This window comes from Cherax quadricarinatus, chromosome 91, assembly GCF_038502225.1.
Source record: "Cherax quadricarinatus isolate ZL_2023a chromosome 91, ASM3850222v1, whole genome shotgun sequence".
Taxonomy (NCBI): domain Eukaryota; kingdom Metazoa; phylum Arthropoda; class Malacostraca; order Decapoda; family Parastacidae; genus Cherax; species Cherax quadricarinatus.
Window position 1 is genome coordinate 2,728,401 of NC_091382.1, and position 20,388 is coordinate 2,748,788.

Here is a 20,388-nt window from a genome sequence, read left to right on the forward strand (position 1 = left end):
AAGAACAACAAAGTTCTGGGCCGGGAGAGTACCGGTGAACCAAGAACAACAAAGTTCCGGGCCGGGAGAGTACCGGTGAACCAAGAACAACAAAGTTCCGGGCCGGGAGAGTACCGGTGAAGCAAGAACAACAAAGTTCCGGGCCGGGAGAGTACCGGTGAAGCAAGAACAACAAAGTTCCGGGCCGGGAGAGTACCGGTGAAGCAAGAACAACAAAGTTCTGGGCCGGGAGAGTACCGGTGAACCAAGAACAACAAAGTTCCGGGCCGGGAGAGTACCGGTGAACCAAGAACAACAAAGTTCCGGGCCGGGAGAGTACCGGTGAACCAAGAACAACAAAGTTCCGGGCCGGGAGAGTACCGGTGAACCAAGAACAACAAAGTTCCTGGCCGGGAGAGTACCGGTGAACCAAGAACAACAAAGTTCCGGGCCGGGAGAGTACCGGTGAACCATGAACAACAAAGTTCCGGGCCGGGAGAGTACCGGTGAACCATGAACAATAAAGTTCCGGGCCGGGAGAGTACCGGTGAACCATGAACAATAAAGTTCCGGGCCGGGAGAGTACCGGTGAACCATGAACAATAAAGTTCCGGGCCGGGAGAGTACCGGTGAACCAACAACAACAAGCTAGTAAACACACACAAGTGTACACAGTAAATATTATAGTAGTATATATTAGTGCATATTAATAAGGAATTAAATGTGAAATAATTATATAATCTTCGAAAGAGTAGCGTAGCCTAGTGTGATATATGATTGACCCCCCCCCCTTTTTTAAGACTAGACAAAAGCACACACACACACACACACACACACACACACACACACACACACACACACACACACACACACACACACACACACACACACACACAACCACTGCAACCTCAACTAGGTGAGTACACACATACACACACTTACACACACACACACACACACACACACACACACACACACACACACACACACACACACACAACCACTGCAACCTCAACTAGGTGAGTACACACATACACACACGTACACACACGTACACACACACACACACACACACACACACACACACACACACACACGACCCCTGCAACAACAACTAGGTGAGTACACACACACGTACACACACACACACACACACACACACACACACACACACACACACACACACATACACACACACACACACGACCCCTTCAACCTCAACTAGGTGAGTACACACATACATATACACACACACACACGTACACACACACACATACATACATACATACATACATACATACATACACACACACACACACACACACACACACACAATCTTCCCAACAGGATATCAGATCCTGAGGAAAGATAGGAGTAGAGGGGGAGGAGGGGTTGCACTGCTCATAAAACACCGATGGGGATTTGAGGAAATGGAAGGCATGGACATGATTGGAGAAAGACTACATTGTAGGTACAATTCAGTCCGGAGAACATAAAGTAGTCATTGGAGTGATGTATAACCCACCACAGAACTGCAGGAGGCCAAGAGAGGAGTACGAAGAAAACAACAGGGTGATGGTGGACACACTGGCTGAGGTGGCAAGAAGAGCTCACTCGAGCAGAGCAAAGTTACTGGTAATGGGCGATTTCAACCACAGGGAGATCGACTGGGAAAACCTGGAGCCACATGGGGGTCCCGAAACATGGAGAGCCAAGATGATGGATGTGGTACTTGAAAACCTCATGCATCAACATGTCAGGGACACAACCAGAGAGAGAGGGGAGGATGAGCCAGCAAGACTGGATCTTGTGTTCACCCTGAGCAGTTCAGACATTGAGGACATCACTTATGAGAGGCCCCTTGGAGCTAGCGATCATGTGGTTCTGAGTTTTGACTATATAGTAGAGTTACAAGTGGAGAAGGTAACAGGAACTGAAGGGGACAGGCCAAACTATAAAAGGGGGGACTACACAGGTATGAGAAACTTCCTGCAGGAGGTTCAGTGGGACAGAGAAATGGTAGGAAAATCAGTAAACGAGATGATGGAATATGTGGCAACAAAGTGCAAGGAGGCAGAGGAAAGTTTTGTTCCCAAGGGAAACGGAAATAATAGGAAGACCAAAACGAGTCCTTGGTTTACCCGAAGGTGTAGGGAGGCAAAAACTAAGTGCAACAGAGAATGGAAAAGGTACAGGAGGCATAGGACCCAGGAAAACAAGGAGATTAGTAGAAGAGCCAGAAACGAGTATGCACAGATAAGGAGGGAGGCCCAGCGACAGTATGAAAACGACATAGCATCGAAAGTCAAATCTGACCCGAAACTGCTGTATAGCCACATTAGGAGGAAGACAACAGTCAAGGACCAGGTGATAAGGCTGAGGAAAGAAGGTGGAGAACTCACAAGAAACGATCAAGAGGTATGTGAGGAGCTAAACAAGAGATTTAAGGAAGTATTTACAGTAGAGACAGGAAGGACTCTGGGGGGACAGACCAGACGGGGACACCAGCAAGGAATACACCAACAAGTGTTGGACGACATACATACAGATGAGGAGGAGGTGAAGAAACTGCTAAGGGACATCGATACCTCAAAGGCAATGGAACCAGACAACATCTTCCCGTGGGTCCTTAGAGAGGGAGCAGATATGTTGTGCGTGCCACTTACCACAATCTTCAACACATCCCTGGAAACTGGGCAACTACCTGAGGTATGGAAGACGGCAAATGTAGTTCCCATTTTTAAAAAAGGAGACAGAAAAGAGGCACTAAACTATAGACCTGTGTCATTGACGTGTATAGTATGCAAAATTATGGAGAAGATTATCAGGAGGAGAGTGGTGGAGCACCTGGAACGGAACAGGAGTATAAATGCCAACCAGCACGGATTCACGGAAGGCAAATCCTGTGTCACAAACCTTCTGGAGTTTTATGATAAAATAACAGAAGTAAGACAAGAGAGAGAGGGGTGGGTTGATTGCATCTTCTTGGACTGCAAGAAGGCCTTTGACACAGTTCCTCACAAGAGATTAGTGCAGAAGCTAGAGCATCAGGCGCATATAACAGGAAGGGCACTGCAATGGATCAGAGAATACCTGACAGGGAGGCAACAACGAGTCATGGTACGTAATGATGTATCACAGTGGGCACCTGTGACGAGCGGGGTCCCACAGGGGTCGGTCCTAGGACCAGTGCTATTTTTGGTATATGTGAACGACATGACGGAAGGGTTAGACTCAGAAGTGTCCCTGTTTGCAGATGATGTGAAGTTAATGAGGAGAATTAAATCTGATGAGGACCAGGCAGGACTTCAAAGAGACCTGGACAGACTGGACACCTGGTCCAGCAAATGGCTTCTCGAATTTAATCCTGCCAAATGCAAAGTCATGAAGATGGGGGAGGGGCACAGAAGACCACAGACAGAGTATAGGCTAGGTGGCCAAAGACTGCAAACCTCACTCAAGGAGAAAGATCTTGGGGTGAGTATAACACCTAGCATGTCTCCGGAAGCACACATCAATCAGATAACTGCTGCAGCATATGGGCGCCTGGCAAACCTGAGAACAGCATTCCGATACCTTATATAAGGAATCATTCAAGACACTGTACACCGTGTATGTCAGGCCCATACTGGAGTATGCAGCACCTGTTTGGAACCCGCACTTGATAAAGCACGTCAAGAAACTAGAGAAAGTACAAAGGTTTGCGACAAGGTTAGTTCCAGAGCTAAGGGGAATGTCCTATGAGGAAAGATTAAGGGAAATCGGCCTGACCACACTGGAGGACAGGAGGGTCAGGGGAGACATGATAACGACATATAAAATACTGCGTGGAATAGACAAGGTGGACAAAGACAGGATGTTCCAGGGAGGGGACACAGAAACAAGAGGCCACAATTGGAAGTTGAAGACACAAATGAGTCAGAGAGATAGTAGGAAGTATTTCTTCAGTCATAGACTTGTAAGGCAGTGGAATAGCCTAGAAAATGACGTAGTGGAGGCAGGAACCATACACAGTTTTAAGACGAGGTTTGATAAAGCTCATGGAGCGGGGAGAGAGAGGGCCTAGTAGCAACCGGTGAAGAGGCGGGGCCAGGAGCTAGGACTCGACCCCTGCAACCACAAATAGGTGAGTACAAATAGGTGAGTACACACACACACACACACACACACACACACAAACCTAACCTTACACATTAGCTCATAAATCCACCCACCACACACATTTTTTTACGATAAGTTGAAGCAGCTAGAACATCCCAACGGGATAAAAACAAAATGGGATCTCAAAAGGGAGGACGTCACTGTTCGCTGATGATGTGAAACTGATGAGGAGAATACAAGTGGGCGAGAATCAGTTAAGATTACAAGGGGATTTGGACAGACTACAAGTATGGTCTGACAAATGGCTCCTGGAGTTTAACCCCAGTAAGTGTAAGGTCATGAAGACTGGGGAAGGACACAGAAGATCGCACACGGAGTACAGGTTAGGAAACCAATAGCTGAAAACGTCAATTAAAGAAAAGGATCTTGGGGTAAGCATTATAACAAACATGTCCCCTGAGGCACACATCAATCAAATAACTGCTGCAGCATATGGGAGATTGGCAAACCTGAGATTGGCGTTTAGACATCTGAATAAGGAGTCATTCACGACATTGTACACAGTGTACGTAAGGCCTATACTGGAATATGCAGCGCCAGTATGGAACCCTCACTTAGTCAAATACGTCACAAAATTGGAGAAAGTGCAAAAAATTGCAACACGATTAGTCCCGGAACTGAAGGGTATGTCTTATGAGGAGAGGTTAAGGGAACTCAACCTGATGACACTAGAGGATAGGAGGGATAGAGGGGACATGATAACAACGTATAAAATACTGAGAGGCATTGACAAAGTGGACAAGGATCGAATGTTTCAGAGATGGGATACAGAAACACGGGGACACAATTGGAAGCTGAAAACCCAGACGAGTTATAGGGATGTCAGGAAGTATTTCTTTAGTCTTAGAGTTGTCAGGAATTGGAATAATCTGGAGAATGTAGTAGTGGAAGCAAGTTCCATAAATAGCTTCAAGAAGAGGTATGGCAAAGATCATGAAGCAGGGAGAGAGTGAATTAGTATCGACCAGTGAAGAGGCAGGGCCAGGAGTTACGACTCGACCCCTGCAACCACATATAGGCGAGTACATATAGGTGAGTGCACACACACACACACACACACACACACACACACACACACACACACACACACAAATAAGATCACAGTAAACAGGTGATAACACAATATGCAGAATAACCACTAAAAAAATATACATATATACACTTGCATTAAATTACACCTTTCCTAGAAATAGTAGGGTAGCTAAATTCAGACTGGATTCATCAGACTATCTGTGCAAGCTTTGATTATTATTGTCTAAAGGAAACTTACTGTCATACTGTGAGGAGATATTAGCTGTTATGAAGTACATTTGAGTACACTACGAAGGCTACTTACCACATTGATAGAGTTGTACATCATGTGCACCAGACACAGCCTTAAGGTGCACATGGCTGGTGTGTATGTAGGGGGTGGCGTGTGAACACGTACACGACCAGGGAGGGAAAATGGTACACACGTGGCAGAGGTTAAACTTAGCTCCTGCAATCTCCCTCTGTCTCTCTGACTTCTCCCCTTCTACATTTCAACATGAGGAAAGACCTTTCTCCTTGTTTTCCTTGTTCCTTTTCCTCTTCACTGTCTCAACATGTGTTACTCTTCTTATCTCTGTTCCTCTATTCCTCATTATCTCATCTCTCCCCACACCTCTGTTTCACTTTGCTGCAATGTGATGGGGGGTGGGGGTGACTGCCCCCGCCCAGGCTTCCAGCTTGTTTGTCTGATCTGTCAGTCTACTGGTGCTAGCAGCAGGCACACTAACGTTACTAAGTACCGGAGCCAGACTGACTAGGAACTAGACTCCTCAAGGTGCGACTTTAGGTCCTCTCTCTATTTGCTTTCAACTACACAGTGAAAAAAAACTTGATAAACCATAATATACCTGAAATAATAACGACCATTTCTGTAGTTTACTTGTTATAGATTTAACTAGTATGAACATGCATAAACATGTTGATGACACAAAGTGACATTCTCACAGAGCCAGTGACTGACTACCCTCTGCAGTGACATGTTCTCTCACAGAGCCAGTGACTGACTACCCTCTGCAGTGACATGTTCTCTCACAGAGCCAGTGACTGACTACCCTCTGCAGTGACATGTTCTCACACAGAGCCAGTGTGACTACCCTCTGCAGTGACATGTTCTCACACAGAGCCAGTGTGACTACCCTCTGCAGTGACATGTTCTCACACAGAGCCAGTGACTGACTACCCTCTGCAGTGACATGTTCTCACACAGAGCCAGTGACTGACTACCCTCTGCAGTGACATGTTCTCACAGAGCCAGTGACTGACTACCCTCTGCAGTGACATGTTCTCACACAGAGCCAGTGACTGACTACCCTCTGCAGTGACATGTTCTCACACAGAGCCAGTGACTGACTACCCTCTGCAGTGACATGTTCTCACACAGAGCCAGTGACTGACTACCCTCTGCAGTGACATGTTCTCACACAGAGCCAGTGACTGACTACCCTCTGCAGTGACATGTTCTCACACAGAGCCAGTGACTGACTACCCACGTCCAGAACACTATTTCTTCTCCAATTTAAGGGACGTGGTATCAGAGCGACGAACCCAGAAAGAACTAACATCTAGGTAGAGAGAGAGAATACTTTTCCAGTGAGTTGAGGTTCTCAAGCGAAGAAATAATTCATATTCTGGCTTAGGACCGAGAGTAGAAACACAACCCAATATTCTGGGTAACAGACGGGGATGGAAATGGGAGGAAGGGAAGGAAATAGGATTATTATATCCATGGGGAAAACGCTACGCCAACAAGAGCAGGATTAGGATCAGCAGCAGATGAAGCAGGAAGAGAAGCTGGAGCACAAGGAAGATGGGTGATTGGATTATAAAGGATTATGAGGGGAGGAGCCACAGCAAGCTGGTAAGAGGTGAGGACTGAACAGCAGGATCTGGAGGCGGAACAGCAGGATCTGGAGGCGGAACAGCAGGATCTGGAGGCGGAACAGCAGGATCTGGAGGCGGAACAGCAGGATCTGGAGGCGGAACAGCAGGATCTGGAGGCGGAACAAACAGCAGGATCTGGAGGCGGAACAAACAGCGGGATCTCGAGGAGAGGTTGAAGGAATTGCACATGAGAATCTCGCAGAAGAGAAGGACATGAGGAGACATGATCACTACGTACAAAATATTAAGGGCAACTGATAGGAACAGGCTATATACATTAAGAGGACCAGGATCATGCAAACACAAGACGCTGAAGACAGATGAACCAGAGATGTTAGGAAGTATTTCTTTAGTCTCAGGCTGGTTGACAAGTGGAATGACTTGGATGGTGGTGGTAGATAACTCTTCAGGAGCAAGGCAGTGATGTAGATGAAAGTGGAGGAGGATGGGGGGGTCCTGGAGCTGTGTCTCGACTCCTGGCAAGCACAGTATAGTGCATCAGTACACCACAGTAGCTAGCACCACTCCAATACTCAGTATAGTTGAACACTGTACTGCTCATGCAACACATGCCCTGCCCTGCCCTGCCCTGCCCTGCCCTGCCCTGCCCTGCCCTGCCCTGCCCTGCCCTGCCCTGCCCTGCCCTGCCCTGCCAGTTATGCAAAAGATCCAGCCGAATAAAACTGCAAATTATTCAGTCACTGGAAATGTTGGCCACGTGGTTTATTGTCTCCCCTTCCCTTCCTCCGTCCCTCCCTTTCCCTGCTGCCCTCCAGGGGAGGGGTAGTGCATGATGGCGCCCTCCACCACCTCTCGCCCCTGGCCACCATGCACCAGGCTGGAACACTCTTATTATACAGGTATTTTAGCATTACTCTCCTGTGGAAATATGTCCTGACCCACACCTTGTGTGACCCCCACTGAGAGTAGAGGAAGGCAGGGAGGGAGGAAGGCAGGGAGGAAGTCAGGGAGGGAGGGAGGGAGGAAGGCAGGGAGGGAGGAAGGCAGGGAGGGACAGGGAAGCAAAGGAATGAACTAGAGGAACGAGGAGAGGGAAGAACGTAGAGGATAGGGGGCATAGAGGGTAGAGAGTGAAGAAGGAAGGCAGGGAGGGGTTGTAGAGGGAGGGCAGGCAGGCAGGGAGGGAGGGAAGACAGGTAGATACAGCATGGTACAAAGTTGTTGTTTGGTACAAGACTTGTTTACGTATTGTACATAATTTTCAACTTCACAATGGTTTTTAACATAGCAAATTGTGTAGAATTTAACCGCAGTAGTCAGCGTGATTTGTCATCGAGGAGAGGGACCGAGGGAGAGAGGGAGCAAGGGAGGGAGAGAGGGAGCAAGGGAGGGAGAGAGGGAGCAAGGGAGGGAGAGAGGGAGCAAGGGAGGGAGAGAGGGAGCGAGGGAGGGAGAGAAGCTGGCACTGGTACAAGCTTTGTGAAGTTCAGTGTCTACCTAGCTGGAGTCTACCTGGAGGGTGTTCCGGGGGTCAACGCTCCCGCGGCCCGGTCCACAGCCAGGCCTCCCGGTGGATCAGGGCCTGATCAACCAGGTTACTACTGGCCGCACAGAATCTGAAGTACGAACCACAGCCCAGCTCTCTCTTGAAGGCAGCCAGGAGCCTATTGGTAATTCCTCTTATGCATGGTGGGACGTAGTTGAACAGTCTTGGGCCCCGGACACTTATGGTGTTCTCATAGTGTACCAATGGCGCCCCTACTTTTCATCGAGGGTATTTTGCATCGCCTGCCCAGTCTTTTACTTTCGTAAGGAGTGATTTCTGTGTGCAGATTGGGGACCATTCCTTCCAAGATTTTCCAAGTGTAGATTATGATATATCTCTCCCTCCTGCGTTCCAACGAGTACAAGTCAAGTGCTTCCAAGCGTTCCCAGTAGTTAAGGTGCTTGACAGAACTTATACGTGCAGTAAAGGATCTCTGTACACTCTCTAGATCTGCAATTTCACCTGCTTTGAATGGAGATGTTAATATACAGCAGTATTCCAGCCTAGAGAGAACAAGTGATTTGAAAAGGATCATGATGGGCTTGGCATCTCTCGTTTTGAAAGTTCTCATTATCCATCTCTCGTTTTGAAAGTTCTCATTATCCATCCTATCATTTTCTTTGCACGTGCGATCGTGGCACTGTTGTGATCCTTGAAAGTGAGATCCTCAGACATTACTACTCCCAGGTCCCTTACATTATTTTTCCGCTCTATTGTATGGCCGGAGTCAGTAGTATACTCTGTTCTAGTTATTATCTCCTCCAGTTTTCCATAACGGAGTAGTTGGAATTTGTCCTCATTGAACATCATATTGTTTACCGTTGACCACCGGAAAACTTGGCTGGTATCTTCTTGGAGGTTAACCGTGTCCTCAATACCTGGAGTTTACCTGGAGAGAGTTCCGGGGGTCAACGCCCCCGCGGCCCGGTCTGTGACCAGTCTCGTGCTGATCCTAATATCGTCTGCAAATGATGACACGGTGCTGTGTCTCCAAGGTCCCCCTGGCCGAGTTCCTCACGAACAGTTCTTTATCAGCCGGGTTGTGGTGCATACGTTGAACAACGTGCGGCGGACACTGACAGTCCGATCGATCAGACCAACAACTAGGCCTAGTCTGGGACCAAGCAGCGGTGGAAGCGCCCACCCTGGAAACGACTAGAGGTAAAAACCTTCACTGCTTTTAATTCATCTTCACCGATCCTTACTACCCTCCAGGTAGGTAGGTAGGTAGGTAGGTAGGTAGACCCTCCCTCAGAGTGGAGCGGAGTGGGGTGAGGGGCTGAGTGTGGGGTGGTAATAACAGGGGTAGAGGTGGGGTGGGTGGGTATCAACGCACCTTCAAACGCTAAAGGTCACACTAGAGTCGTGGGAACAGTCACCACCTCACTACACAACTTCACCTTCATTTTCCACTCAGTAATAAAGGAATCGTTGATGGTGACTAGGAAACTAAGTCACTGACTGAAGAATCAGACAGATGGAACATCTAGGTATCTTTATTTGTACGTGCTTCGCCATCCAGTCTTGCACATGTGTCTATGGATCGCATATATTGCACATTTAATGACATGATGTTTGATAAATGGACTGATAAATGACAGCGTTTTGCTCTTCGGAAGCTTAAAGCTCTTGGAGAGCGAAACGTTGCTACAATAACATGTCACATGTATGTTCATGTGGGTCTGCCAGGACGGGTCCTGTCCCGGGTCTTCTCCAGTGGCTCGCGAAGGAGTGTCGCAGTGTGTACAAGTGGAATACCATTCACTATTACGTTCATCTGTGTCCACTGAGACAGGAAAACAGAGGCATGTCACCAGTGTTGTGGTAAGTGGTAGCAACACCCAGGTAGCGTCAGTGTTGTGGTGAGTGGTAGCAACACCCAGGTAGCGTCAGTGTTGTGGTAAGTGGTAGCAACACCTAGGTAGCGTCAGTGTTGTGGTAAGTGGTAGCAACACCCAGGTAGCGTCAGTGTTGTGGTAAGTGGTAGCAACACCCAGGTAGCGTCAGTGTTGTGGTAAGTGGTAGCAACACCCAGGTAGCGTCAGTGTTGTGGTAAGTGGTAGCAACACCCAGGTAGCGTCAGTGTTGTGGTAAGTGGTAGCAACACCCAGGTAGCGTCAGTGTTGTGGTGAGTGGTAGCAACACCCAGGTAGCGTCAGTGTTGTGGTGAGTGGTAGCAACACCCAGGTAGCGTCAGTGTTGTGGTGAGTGGTAGCAACACCCAGGTAGCGTCAGTGTTGTGGTAAGTGGTAGCAACACCCAGGTAGCGTCAGTGTTGTGGTAAGTGGTAGCAACACCCAGGTAGCGTCAGTGTTGTGGTAAGTGGTAGCAACACCCAGGTAGCGTCAGTGTTGTGGTGAGTGGTAGCAACACCCAGGTAGCGTCAGTGTTGTGGTAAGTGGTAGCAACACCCAGGTAGCGTCAGTGTTGTGGTGAGTGGTAGCAACACCCAGGTAGCGTCAGTGTTGTGGTAAGTGGTAGCAACACCCAGGTAGCGTCAGTGTTGTGGTGAGTGGTAGCAACACCCAGGTAGCGTCAGTGTTGTGGTAAGTGGTAGCAACACCTAGGTAGCGTCAGTGTTGTGGTAAGTGGTAGCAACACCCAGGTAGCGTCAGTGTTGTGGTAAGTGGTAGCAACACCCAGGTAGCGTCAGTGTTGTGGTAAGTGGTAGCAACACCCAGGTAGCGTCAGTGTTGTGTTAAGTGGTAGCAACACCCAGGTAGCGTCAGTGTTGTGGTAAGTGGTAGCAACACCCAGGTAGCGTCAGTGTTGTGGTAAGTGGTAGCAACACCCAGGTAGCGTCAGTGTTGTGGTAAGTGGTAGCAACACCCAGGTAGCGTCAGTGTTGTGGTGAGTTATAGCAACACCCAGGTAGCGTCAGTGTTGTGGTAAGTAGTAGCAACACCCAGGTAGCGTCAGTGTTGTGGTGAGTGGTAGCAACACCCAGGTAGCGTCAGTGTTGTGGTGAGTGGTAGCAACACCCAGGTAGCGTCAGTGTTGTGGTAAGTGGTAGCAACACCCAGGTAGCGTCAGTGTTGTGGTAAGTGGTAGCAACACCCAGGCAGCGTCAGTGTTGTGGTAAGTGGTAGCAACACCCAGGTAGCGTCAGTGTTGTGGTAAGTGGTAGCAACACCCAGGTAGCGTCAGTGTTGTGGTAAGTGGTAGCAACACCCAGGTAGCGTCAGTGTTGTGGTAAGTGGTAGCAACACCCAGGTAGCGTCAGTGTTGTGGTGAGTGGTAGCAACACCCAGGTAGCGTCAGTGTTGTGGTAAGTGGTAGCAACACCCAGGTAGCGTCAGTGTTGTGGTGTTGTGGTAGTGTTGTGGTGAGTGGTAGCAACACCCAGGTAGCGTCAGTGTTGTGGTAAGTGGTAGCAACACCCAGGTAGCGTCAGTGTTGTGGTAAGTGGTAGCAACACCCAGGTAGCGTCAGTGTTGTGGTAAGTGGTAGCAACACCCAGGTAGCGTCATTGTGGTAAGTGGTAGCAACACCCAGGTAGCGTCAGTGTTGTGGTAAGTGGTAGCAACACCCAGGTAGCGTCAGTGTTGTGGTAAGTGGTAGCAACACCCAGGTAGCGTCAGTGTTGTGGTAAGTGGTAGCAACACCCAGGTAGCGTCAGTGTTGTGGTAAGTGGTAGCAACACCCAGGTAGCGTCAGTGTTGTGGTAAGTGGTAGCAACACCCAGGTAGCGTCATTGTGGTAAGTGGTAGCAACACCTAGGTAACGTCAGTGTTGTGGTAAGTGGTAGCAACACCCAGGTAGCGTCAGTGTTGTGGTAAGTGGTAGCAACACCCCGTCATTGTGGTAAGGTAGCAACACCTAGGTAACGTCAGTGTTGTGGTAAGTGGTAGCAACACCCAGGTAGCGTAAGTGGTAGCAACACCCAGGTAGCGTCAGTGTTGTGGTAAGTGGTAGCAACACCCAGGTAGCGTCAGTGTTGTGGTAAGTGGTAGCAACACCCAGGTAGCGTCAGTGTTGTGGTGAGTGGTAGCAACACCCAGGTAGCGTCAGTGTTGTGGTAAGTGGTAGCAACACCCAGGTAGCGTCAGTGTTGTGGTAAGTGGTAGCAACACCCAGGTAGCGTCAGTGTTGTGGTGAGTGGTAGCAACACCCAGGTAGCGTCAGTGTTGTGGTAAGTGGTAGCAACACCCAGGTAGCGTCAGTGTTGTGGTAAGTGGTAGCAACACCTAGGTAGCGTCAGTGTTGTGGTGAGTGGTAGCAACACCCAGGTAGCGTCAGTGTTGTGGTAAGTGGTAGCAACACCCAGGTAGCGTCAGTGTTGTGGTAAGTGGTAGCAAAACCCAGGTAGCGTCATTGTGGTAAGTGGTAGCAACACCTAGGTAGCGTCAGTGTTGTGGTAAGTGGTAGCAACACACAGGTAGCGTCAGTGTTGTGGTGAGTGGTAGCAACACCCAGGTAGCGTCAGTGTTGTGGTGAGTGGTAGCAACACCCAGGTAGCGTCAGTGTTGTGGTAAGTGGTAGCAACACCCAGGTAGCGTCAGTGAAGCCACAACTCGGGACAGTTTTGGTCACTGTATTACAGAATGGACATAAATGCGCTGGAAAACAGAGATAAGACATGTGCAACAGTTAGATATCTGCCGTTAACTTCAGTCAGATACAGAGGCAACAGGTGTAGTAGTGAAAGTTAAATCAATATATCGGTATTTTATACTACTATCCAAGTATCATACAGAGAAGGATGGATAATCTTAATCCTGTCAGAGATCAAACACCTTAACTACTGGGAGCGCCTGGAAGCACTTGACTTGTACTCACTACCAGTGACTATGCCGTCGTCTGCTACACCTGACGTTACTATATAAGCGCCAGGCTCCTTTCTTCTGCTTCAGAATCTCCACGACTATGGTGCTCTTCGCACCTACTCCTAGGTTGAGGGACTGATTACCTCATCTGTACATAGTTCTACTGTCTTCAAGTTATGTCCTAGAATTTGTATTGATAAAGCCACTGGATGGCGAAACGTCTACAATAAAGATACCCAGATGTTGCACATGTGTCTTAATTTCATCTTGTACTCACTAGAACGCAGGCGAGAGAGATATATCATAATCTACACCTGGAAGATTCTGGAGGGACTGGTCCCTAATATGCACACAGCAATCACTCCCTACGAAAGCAAAATACTTGGCAGACGATGCAACATACCCCCAGTGAAAAGTATGGGCGTCACTGGTACACTAAGAGAAAACACAATAAGTGTCCGGTGCCCAAGACTGTTCAACAGCCTTCCACCAGCAATAAGGGGCATTACAGGAAGACCCCTGGTTGTCTTCAAGAGGGAGCTGGACAGATACCTAAAGACGGTGCCGGATCAGCCGGGCTGTGGTTCGTACGTTGGATTGCGTGCGGCCAGCAGTAACAGCCTGGTTGATCAGGCCCTGATCCACCGGGAGGCCTGGTCGTGGACCGGGCCGCGGGGACGTTGACCCCCGGAATGCCCTCCAGGTAGACTCCAGGTAAATCTTTTCTACTAGGATAGACTGAGGGAACTGTATCTGCACTCTAGACAAGCACAAAATGAAGGCGAGTATAATAATGGAAGGCGTGAATATCTAAAAGGAGATATAAATAATGCGCTAAAAATACCCAAGAGTTGTAGCAATGGACTCGTGGTGGGAAAAATGGATTTTGGAAAGCACTGGTTTGGTAACAGTTGTGGTGTGAGTTGGACCTGACTAGCTTGTGCTACTAGGTCAGATGCCATGCTCCTTCCTTAAGTGAATGTGGCCTGACCTGATTAGGTTGGGGCATTGTCTTAAGCCGGTAGGAGACTTGGACTTGCCTCGCATGGGCCAGTAGGCCTACTGCAGTGTTCCTTATGTTCTTATGAGTGGAACAAACTCCCGAGTAACGTCACCGAAGCTAAAAGCCCGTGCAGTTTTAAAAATTGGTTCGATAAATACAAGAGTGTGAGCTGGACCTGCCAAGCATGGGCCAGCTAGTAGACCTGCAGGGTGGAACAACACAAGGTGGTTCGTACGTCGGCTTGCGTGCGGCCAGCAGTAATAGCCTGGTTGATCAGGCCTTGATCCACCTCGAGCCCTGGTCACAGACAGGGCCTCGGGGGCGTTGACCCCCGAACCCCCCCCTCCAGGTATACTCCAGATATTAGGCAGGGAAGGAGGGAAGTCTCCCAACTGACCACCAGGTTGCTCCTGCAGTGTTGTCCTGTGTGTGTGTGTGTGTGTGTGTGTGTGTGTGTGTGTGTGTGTGTGTGTGTGTGTGTGTGTGTGTGTGTGTGTGTGTGTGTGTGTGTGTGTGTGTACACAACCTTGTACCGTCCCAACGTTTCACTCCGGCCAGATTTTTATCAAGCTCCGCCACAGAGAGAAACACTCCGCTCACAAATATCTTTTTACCCCCACACTATCGGTGTAACCATAACATTTAAGTTCAGTTTTCACACCACAAGAATTATTTTCTAACCTGTAAACAAACCATACGTTGATAGAACCCGTGATCAGAGAGTCTGGAAATAAATGGTATAAAATACCGACACAGGTAGATCTGTTTGTGACTTGAAAAAGCCCACTGTGTGGGCGAAACGTAGTCAATAAAGGATCACATTATACTGCATATGTGTTTATATTTCCATCAGAGAGTCTCAAAACTCCAGACCATCTGATCGCGGGTTCTATTCCCGTCCGTGGTATGGTTTGTTTGCAATCGTGTCATTACGATTTCATGAGTCACTTTCTAACTTGTACCTTCGTAAGACGAACACGCGAGGGAGGGTGGGAGAGGAATGATGAGAGAAGGTAGGAGAGAAGAGATGGAGGACAGAGGAGAGACTACGATAGAGAGGGCGGAAGAGAGGAAAGAGAGGAGAGCAACTTTTAATGTAGTCAGAACAGTCCAAATATAGCCCAGAGAAAGAGGAGGGGGAGAGGGGGAAGGGTAAAGAGAGGGGGGAGGAGAGGGTATGTAAAGGTAGCGAGGAGAATGCATGCATACTGGGAGAAGGTATTATCTTCCCCAGGAAGCAGAGAGCACATGCGGGGCGGGAGGTACAAGCAACAACACCTCTAATACAATACTTGTTGACAGAGAAAGAATGCTTGGTTCTCTGAGATGGGAGGAGGACGAGGAGGCAGTGTTGGAGGCGGTAATAGTGGAAGCAGTGGAGGATGAGGAGGCAGTGTTGGAGGCGGTAATAGTGGAAGCAGTGGAGGATGAGGAGGCAGTGTTGGAGGCGGTAATAGTGGAAGCAGTGGAGGATGAGGAGGCAGTGTTGGAGGCGGTAATAGTGGAAGCAGTGGAGGATGAGGAGGCAGTGTTGAAGGTGGTAATAGTGGAAGCAGCGGAGGATGAGGAGGCAGTGTTGGAGGCGGTAATAGTGGAAGCAGTGGAGGATGAGGAGGCAGTGTTGGAGGCGGTAATAGTGGAAGCAGTGGAGGATGAGGAGGCAGTGTTGGAGGCGGTAATAGTGGAAGCAGTGGAGGATGAGGAGGCAGTGTTGGAGGCGGTAATAGTGGAAGCAGTGGAGGATGAGGAGGCAGTGTTAAAGGTACTGGAGGAGACGACAGCGCTTATGGAGTAAAAGGCAGTACTGGAAGTGATAAATGGTACTGGAGGTAGCAATGTTGTAGGAGTAGGCACTGTTGCAGGATGCAGTACTGGAGGTAGCAAGACCAGTACTGAAGGTAGCAAGACCAGTACTGAAGGTAGCAAGACCAGTACTGAAGGTAGCAAGACCAGTACTGAAGGTAGCAAGGCCAGTACTGAAGGTAGCAAGACCAGTACTGAAGGTAGCAAGACCAGTACTGAAGGTAGCAAGACCAGTACTGAAGGTAGCAAGACCAGTACTGAAGGTAGCAAGACCAGTACTGAAGGTAGCAAGACCAGTACTGAAGGTAGCAAGACCAGTACTGAAGGTAGCAGTAGTTTAGAGGGTAGCAGCAGATACAAGATTCACACCAAAACACATACGTAACAAAAAAAAAAGGGGGGGGGGCACAATACCGTGACTGGAACGATCCACAAATAACCCGCACATAGAGAGGAGCTTACGACGACGTTTCGGTCCGACTTGGACCATTTACAAAGTCACACTGTTAATGAGGGTCCCACAAGGAGTCAATCATACATACAAAATCTTTAAAAGCACCTCCATTAAAACGTACAAAAATCTCCCACAGCTGTAATGCGTTCAATGTTTATACTTTGAGCCAGTAACAGCCTAGTTGATCAGGCCCTGATCCATCGGGAGGCCTGGCCATGGACCGGGCCGGGGGGCGTTGATCCCCGGAATAACCTCCAGGTAACAATATAGGAGAGACTGAGCACTACAGCAGGACTACTGGCCCATGCTACTAGGGTCCAAGTCACCTACTGGCCTAAGCTAGTCAGGTCTGTCACATCCGCTTAATGTGGATCAGTGACCGCCTGGTCAACCAGGCTGTTTGTGCTAGTGGCTAGCAAGCACACAGCCATCACAGCCCTGCTCTCTTGAGAGCTTGGCAGTCATCACAGCATCCCTAAGATTACCACGCCATGCCAACCCAATGTTAGTTTGTGTGTAGCGAGGCGAGGAGCGTGCAGCAGGAACAGCGAGAACAGGAACAGTGCTAGAGGGGCAGCAGCCACGGCGGTAGTAGTAACAGCAGAAGCCACAGAAACAGCAAGAGCATTAGAAACAGCAACGGAAGTGGCAAAATGCAACAGGGAAAACAGTAGTACCCATACCAGTAAATTAAGTATCAACAACGGCAAGGGGGTAGAGAGAATCACAGACTCACTTCTTGGGACCTTTGATCTGCCTGACGAAAAAAACACGAGTCGAGGATAGGGAGGGAGAGAGAAAGACAAAGGGGAGCGAGGATGGAGGAGAGGGAGGGAGGGTGAGGGAGAAGATGGAGGGAGGGTGAGGGAGGGAAACCAGAGGTGACCTTCAGATAACTCACAGTCAACACACCACCACCATTGTGCTTCCTGGTGGTGCTGCTGCTGCAAGGAACACGAAGACGAGGAAAATGAAAGAAAAAAAGGTAAATTACAGACAGGAAGGAAATTTAAAAGGAAAATAAACGAAGAGATACAAGGAGAACAAAGCTAAGGATGGATGAAACAGAGGCAGGTCTTGGACCGAGCCGTGGGGGCGCTGACCCCCGAAATGCCCTGCAGGTAGGCAGACCTCACAGTACACAGGGTGTTTCAAAAGTAAGAACCCAATTTCAAGGTAGTATATACAGAAACCGGGTCCATTCCTTTCTTAAAACACTACTTCAACAAAAGCCGAAACAATAACCACAGTTGACCGTTTCCCATAGTTCCCTTTGCCGCCTCCTTGCCAGACGTATCACAACCAGTTCCTGCAACAAACATAAATAACACCATATATAACACGCACATAAAGAGAATGTTACAACGTTTCGGTCGTACCTGGACCATGTACAAAGTCGTGACGAATGGTTTGAAAAACCGACAAGTTAAAGATTGAGACACTTATGCAGCATATGGGAATCTTTATTCAGGAAACGTTTCGCCACACAGTGGCTTCATCAGTCCAATACAAAGAGGAAGGCGTAAGGAGAGGTTGAGGGACTGATTACCTCATTCTCCTCCTCTCCTTACGCCTTCCTCTTTGTATTGGACTGATGAAGCCACTGTGTGGCGAAACGTTTCCTGAATAAAGATTCCCATATGCTGCATAAGTGTCTCAATCTTTAAAATGTACAAAGTCACAGTGTGGTCCAAGTCGGACCGAAACGTTGTCATTAAGTTTCTCTTACGTGCGGGTTATTTGTGTATTGTTCCAGTCACGGTATTGTGATTTTTTTTATTTGCTTCCTACAACTTCCCTCTGTGGTACAAAATATGTTTTAAAGATTCATGAACCTTAGAATACACAACGACTGTTACATTAACATGAGTGGTCCCAGATTATTCAACATCTTACCAGAAGATATCAGAAACACTGATGGAACAAGTGTAGAAGTCTTCAAGATATGAGAAACACTGCTGGAACAAGTGTAGAAGTCTTCAAGATATCAGAAACACTGCTGGAACAAGTGTAGAAGTCTTCAAGATATCAGAAACACTGGTGGAACAAGTGTAGAAGTCTTCAAGATATCAGAAACACTGGTGGAACAAGTGTAGTAGTCTTCAAGATATCAGAAACACTGCTGGAACAAGTGTAGTAGTCTTCAAGATATCAGAAACACTGGTGGAACAAGTGTAGAAGTCTTCAAGATATCAGAAACACTGCTGGAACAAGTGTAGAAGTCTTCAAGATATCAGAAACACTGCTGGAACAAGTGTAGAAGTCTTCAAGATATCAGAAACACTGCTGGAACAAGTGTAGAAGTCTTCAAGATATCAGAAACACTGCTGGAACAAGTGTAGAAGTCTTCAAGATATCAGAAACACTGCTGGAACAAGTGTAGAAGTCTTCAAGATATCAGAAACACTGCTGGAACAAGTGTAGAAGTCTTCAAGATATCAGAAACACTGCTGGAACAAGTGTAGAAGTCTTCAAGAGGAAACTGGACAAGTATCCTCATCAGGTGCTAGATCAACTAGGCTAAGATGGATATGCGAGTCAGAGGACCAGTAGCAGCAACAGTCTGGTTGACCAGGCAAGCATCAGACGAGCCTGGCCCATACCTGGAGGTTATTCCGGGTATCAACGCCCCCGCGGCCCGGTCCATGACCAGGCCTCCCGATGGATCAGGGCCTGATCAACTAGGCTGTTACTGCTGGCCGCACGCAGTCCAACGTACGAGCCACAGCCCGGCTGATCCGGCATGACTGGGCTTACCTACCTGGAGGGAATTCCGGGGAGTAGGAAGACTCTGGTAACTCGTCAAAGGTAAAAGGTATATGAAATGACTCCAAAATCATATTACAATTGCAGACCACGGAACGGATGGGACTCGAACCCATGGCGAGTGAATTTTACGATTTACCCGCCATGGTTTCAAACCCCACCCGTTCCGCGGTTACATGAAATGTAGAAGAGAGGTAAGAACATGAGGAGCACTGCAACAGGCCTACTAGCAGCATCTTTGATCCGAGGAAGAGGAGAGGGGGGGATAGCTCCCACTCCTTGGATCAAGAGCCACTTATCAAGGCACGGCGTTCAAAAATTAGTCTAATAATTACGTGGGGGAAATTTGTCGCTAATTAGTAATTTAGTGAAGGAACAGCAGCTAATGACTTTAATGACTCTACCCCAGGGAGGGGGAAGGGGAGGGGAGGGGAAGAGGTGATGACGAATGGGGAGGGGAAGTGATGGAGGGGGAGGCGATAGTGTGTCAATAGGAGGGGGGGGGGTGATAGGGAAGGGAAGAATGATGGAGAGGGGGATACAGGAGGGTAGGTACAACACGTTCTACAAACAATACGTACATTTGTGCACGTATTAGGGATCTTATATATCTGCCAGATGCTAGCATCAACACCATTCAATTTTCTCTTTTTCAATGAATAGTTATAAATTATTCCATTGCTAATTGTAGTCAACCCGCGTTAACTACATGAAGGCTGCCTTGCGTCTGGCAGCGTGGGCATATAGAGCGTTGATATACGCAGGTACGACGTTTTAACCGGAGTGTCTTACACTGTGTATAGCATTCCAGCAAGTACTGGAGTGTCTTACACTGTACATAACATTCCAGCAAGTACTGGAGTGTCTTACACTGTACATAACATTCCAGCATATCAGAAACACTGCTGGAACAAGTGTAGAAGTCATCAAGATATCAGAAACACTGCTGGAACAAGTGTAGAAGTCTTCAAGATATCAGAAACACTGCTGGAACAAGTGTAGATGTCTTCAAGATATCAGAAACACTGGTGGAACA

The 20,388-nt window shown here is 48.3% G+C and overlaps 1 protein-coding gene across 4 annotated transcripts in view; it reads right to left on the reverse strand.

The window, feature by feature from the left end:
* LOC128704883 (transmembrane protein 47) overlaps positions 1-20,388 on the reverse strand; it is a 253,133-nt gene that overhangs the window by 29,675 nt on the left and 203,070 nt on the right. Inside the window, exon 1 of one of the 4 annotated variants that reach the window (XM_053800083.2) lies at positions 5,477-6,020. The exons of the other annotated variants lie outside the window; for them this stretch is intronic. Within the exon in view, the coding sequence (XP_053656058.1) occupies positions 5,477-5,530 (54 nt within the window). The 5' untranslated portion in view covers positions 5,531-6,020. Of the gene's footprint in view, positions 1-5,476; positions 6,021-20,388 lie in introns of those variants that run through there. 4 annotated transcript variants of the gene reach the window in all.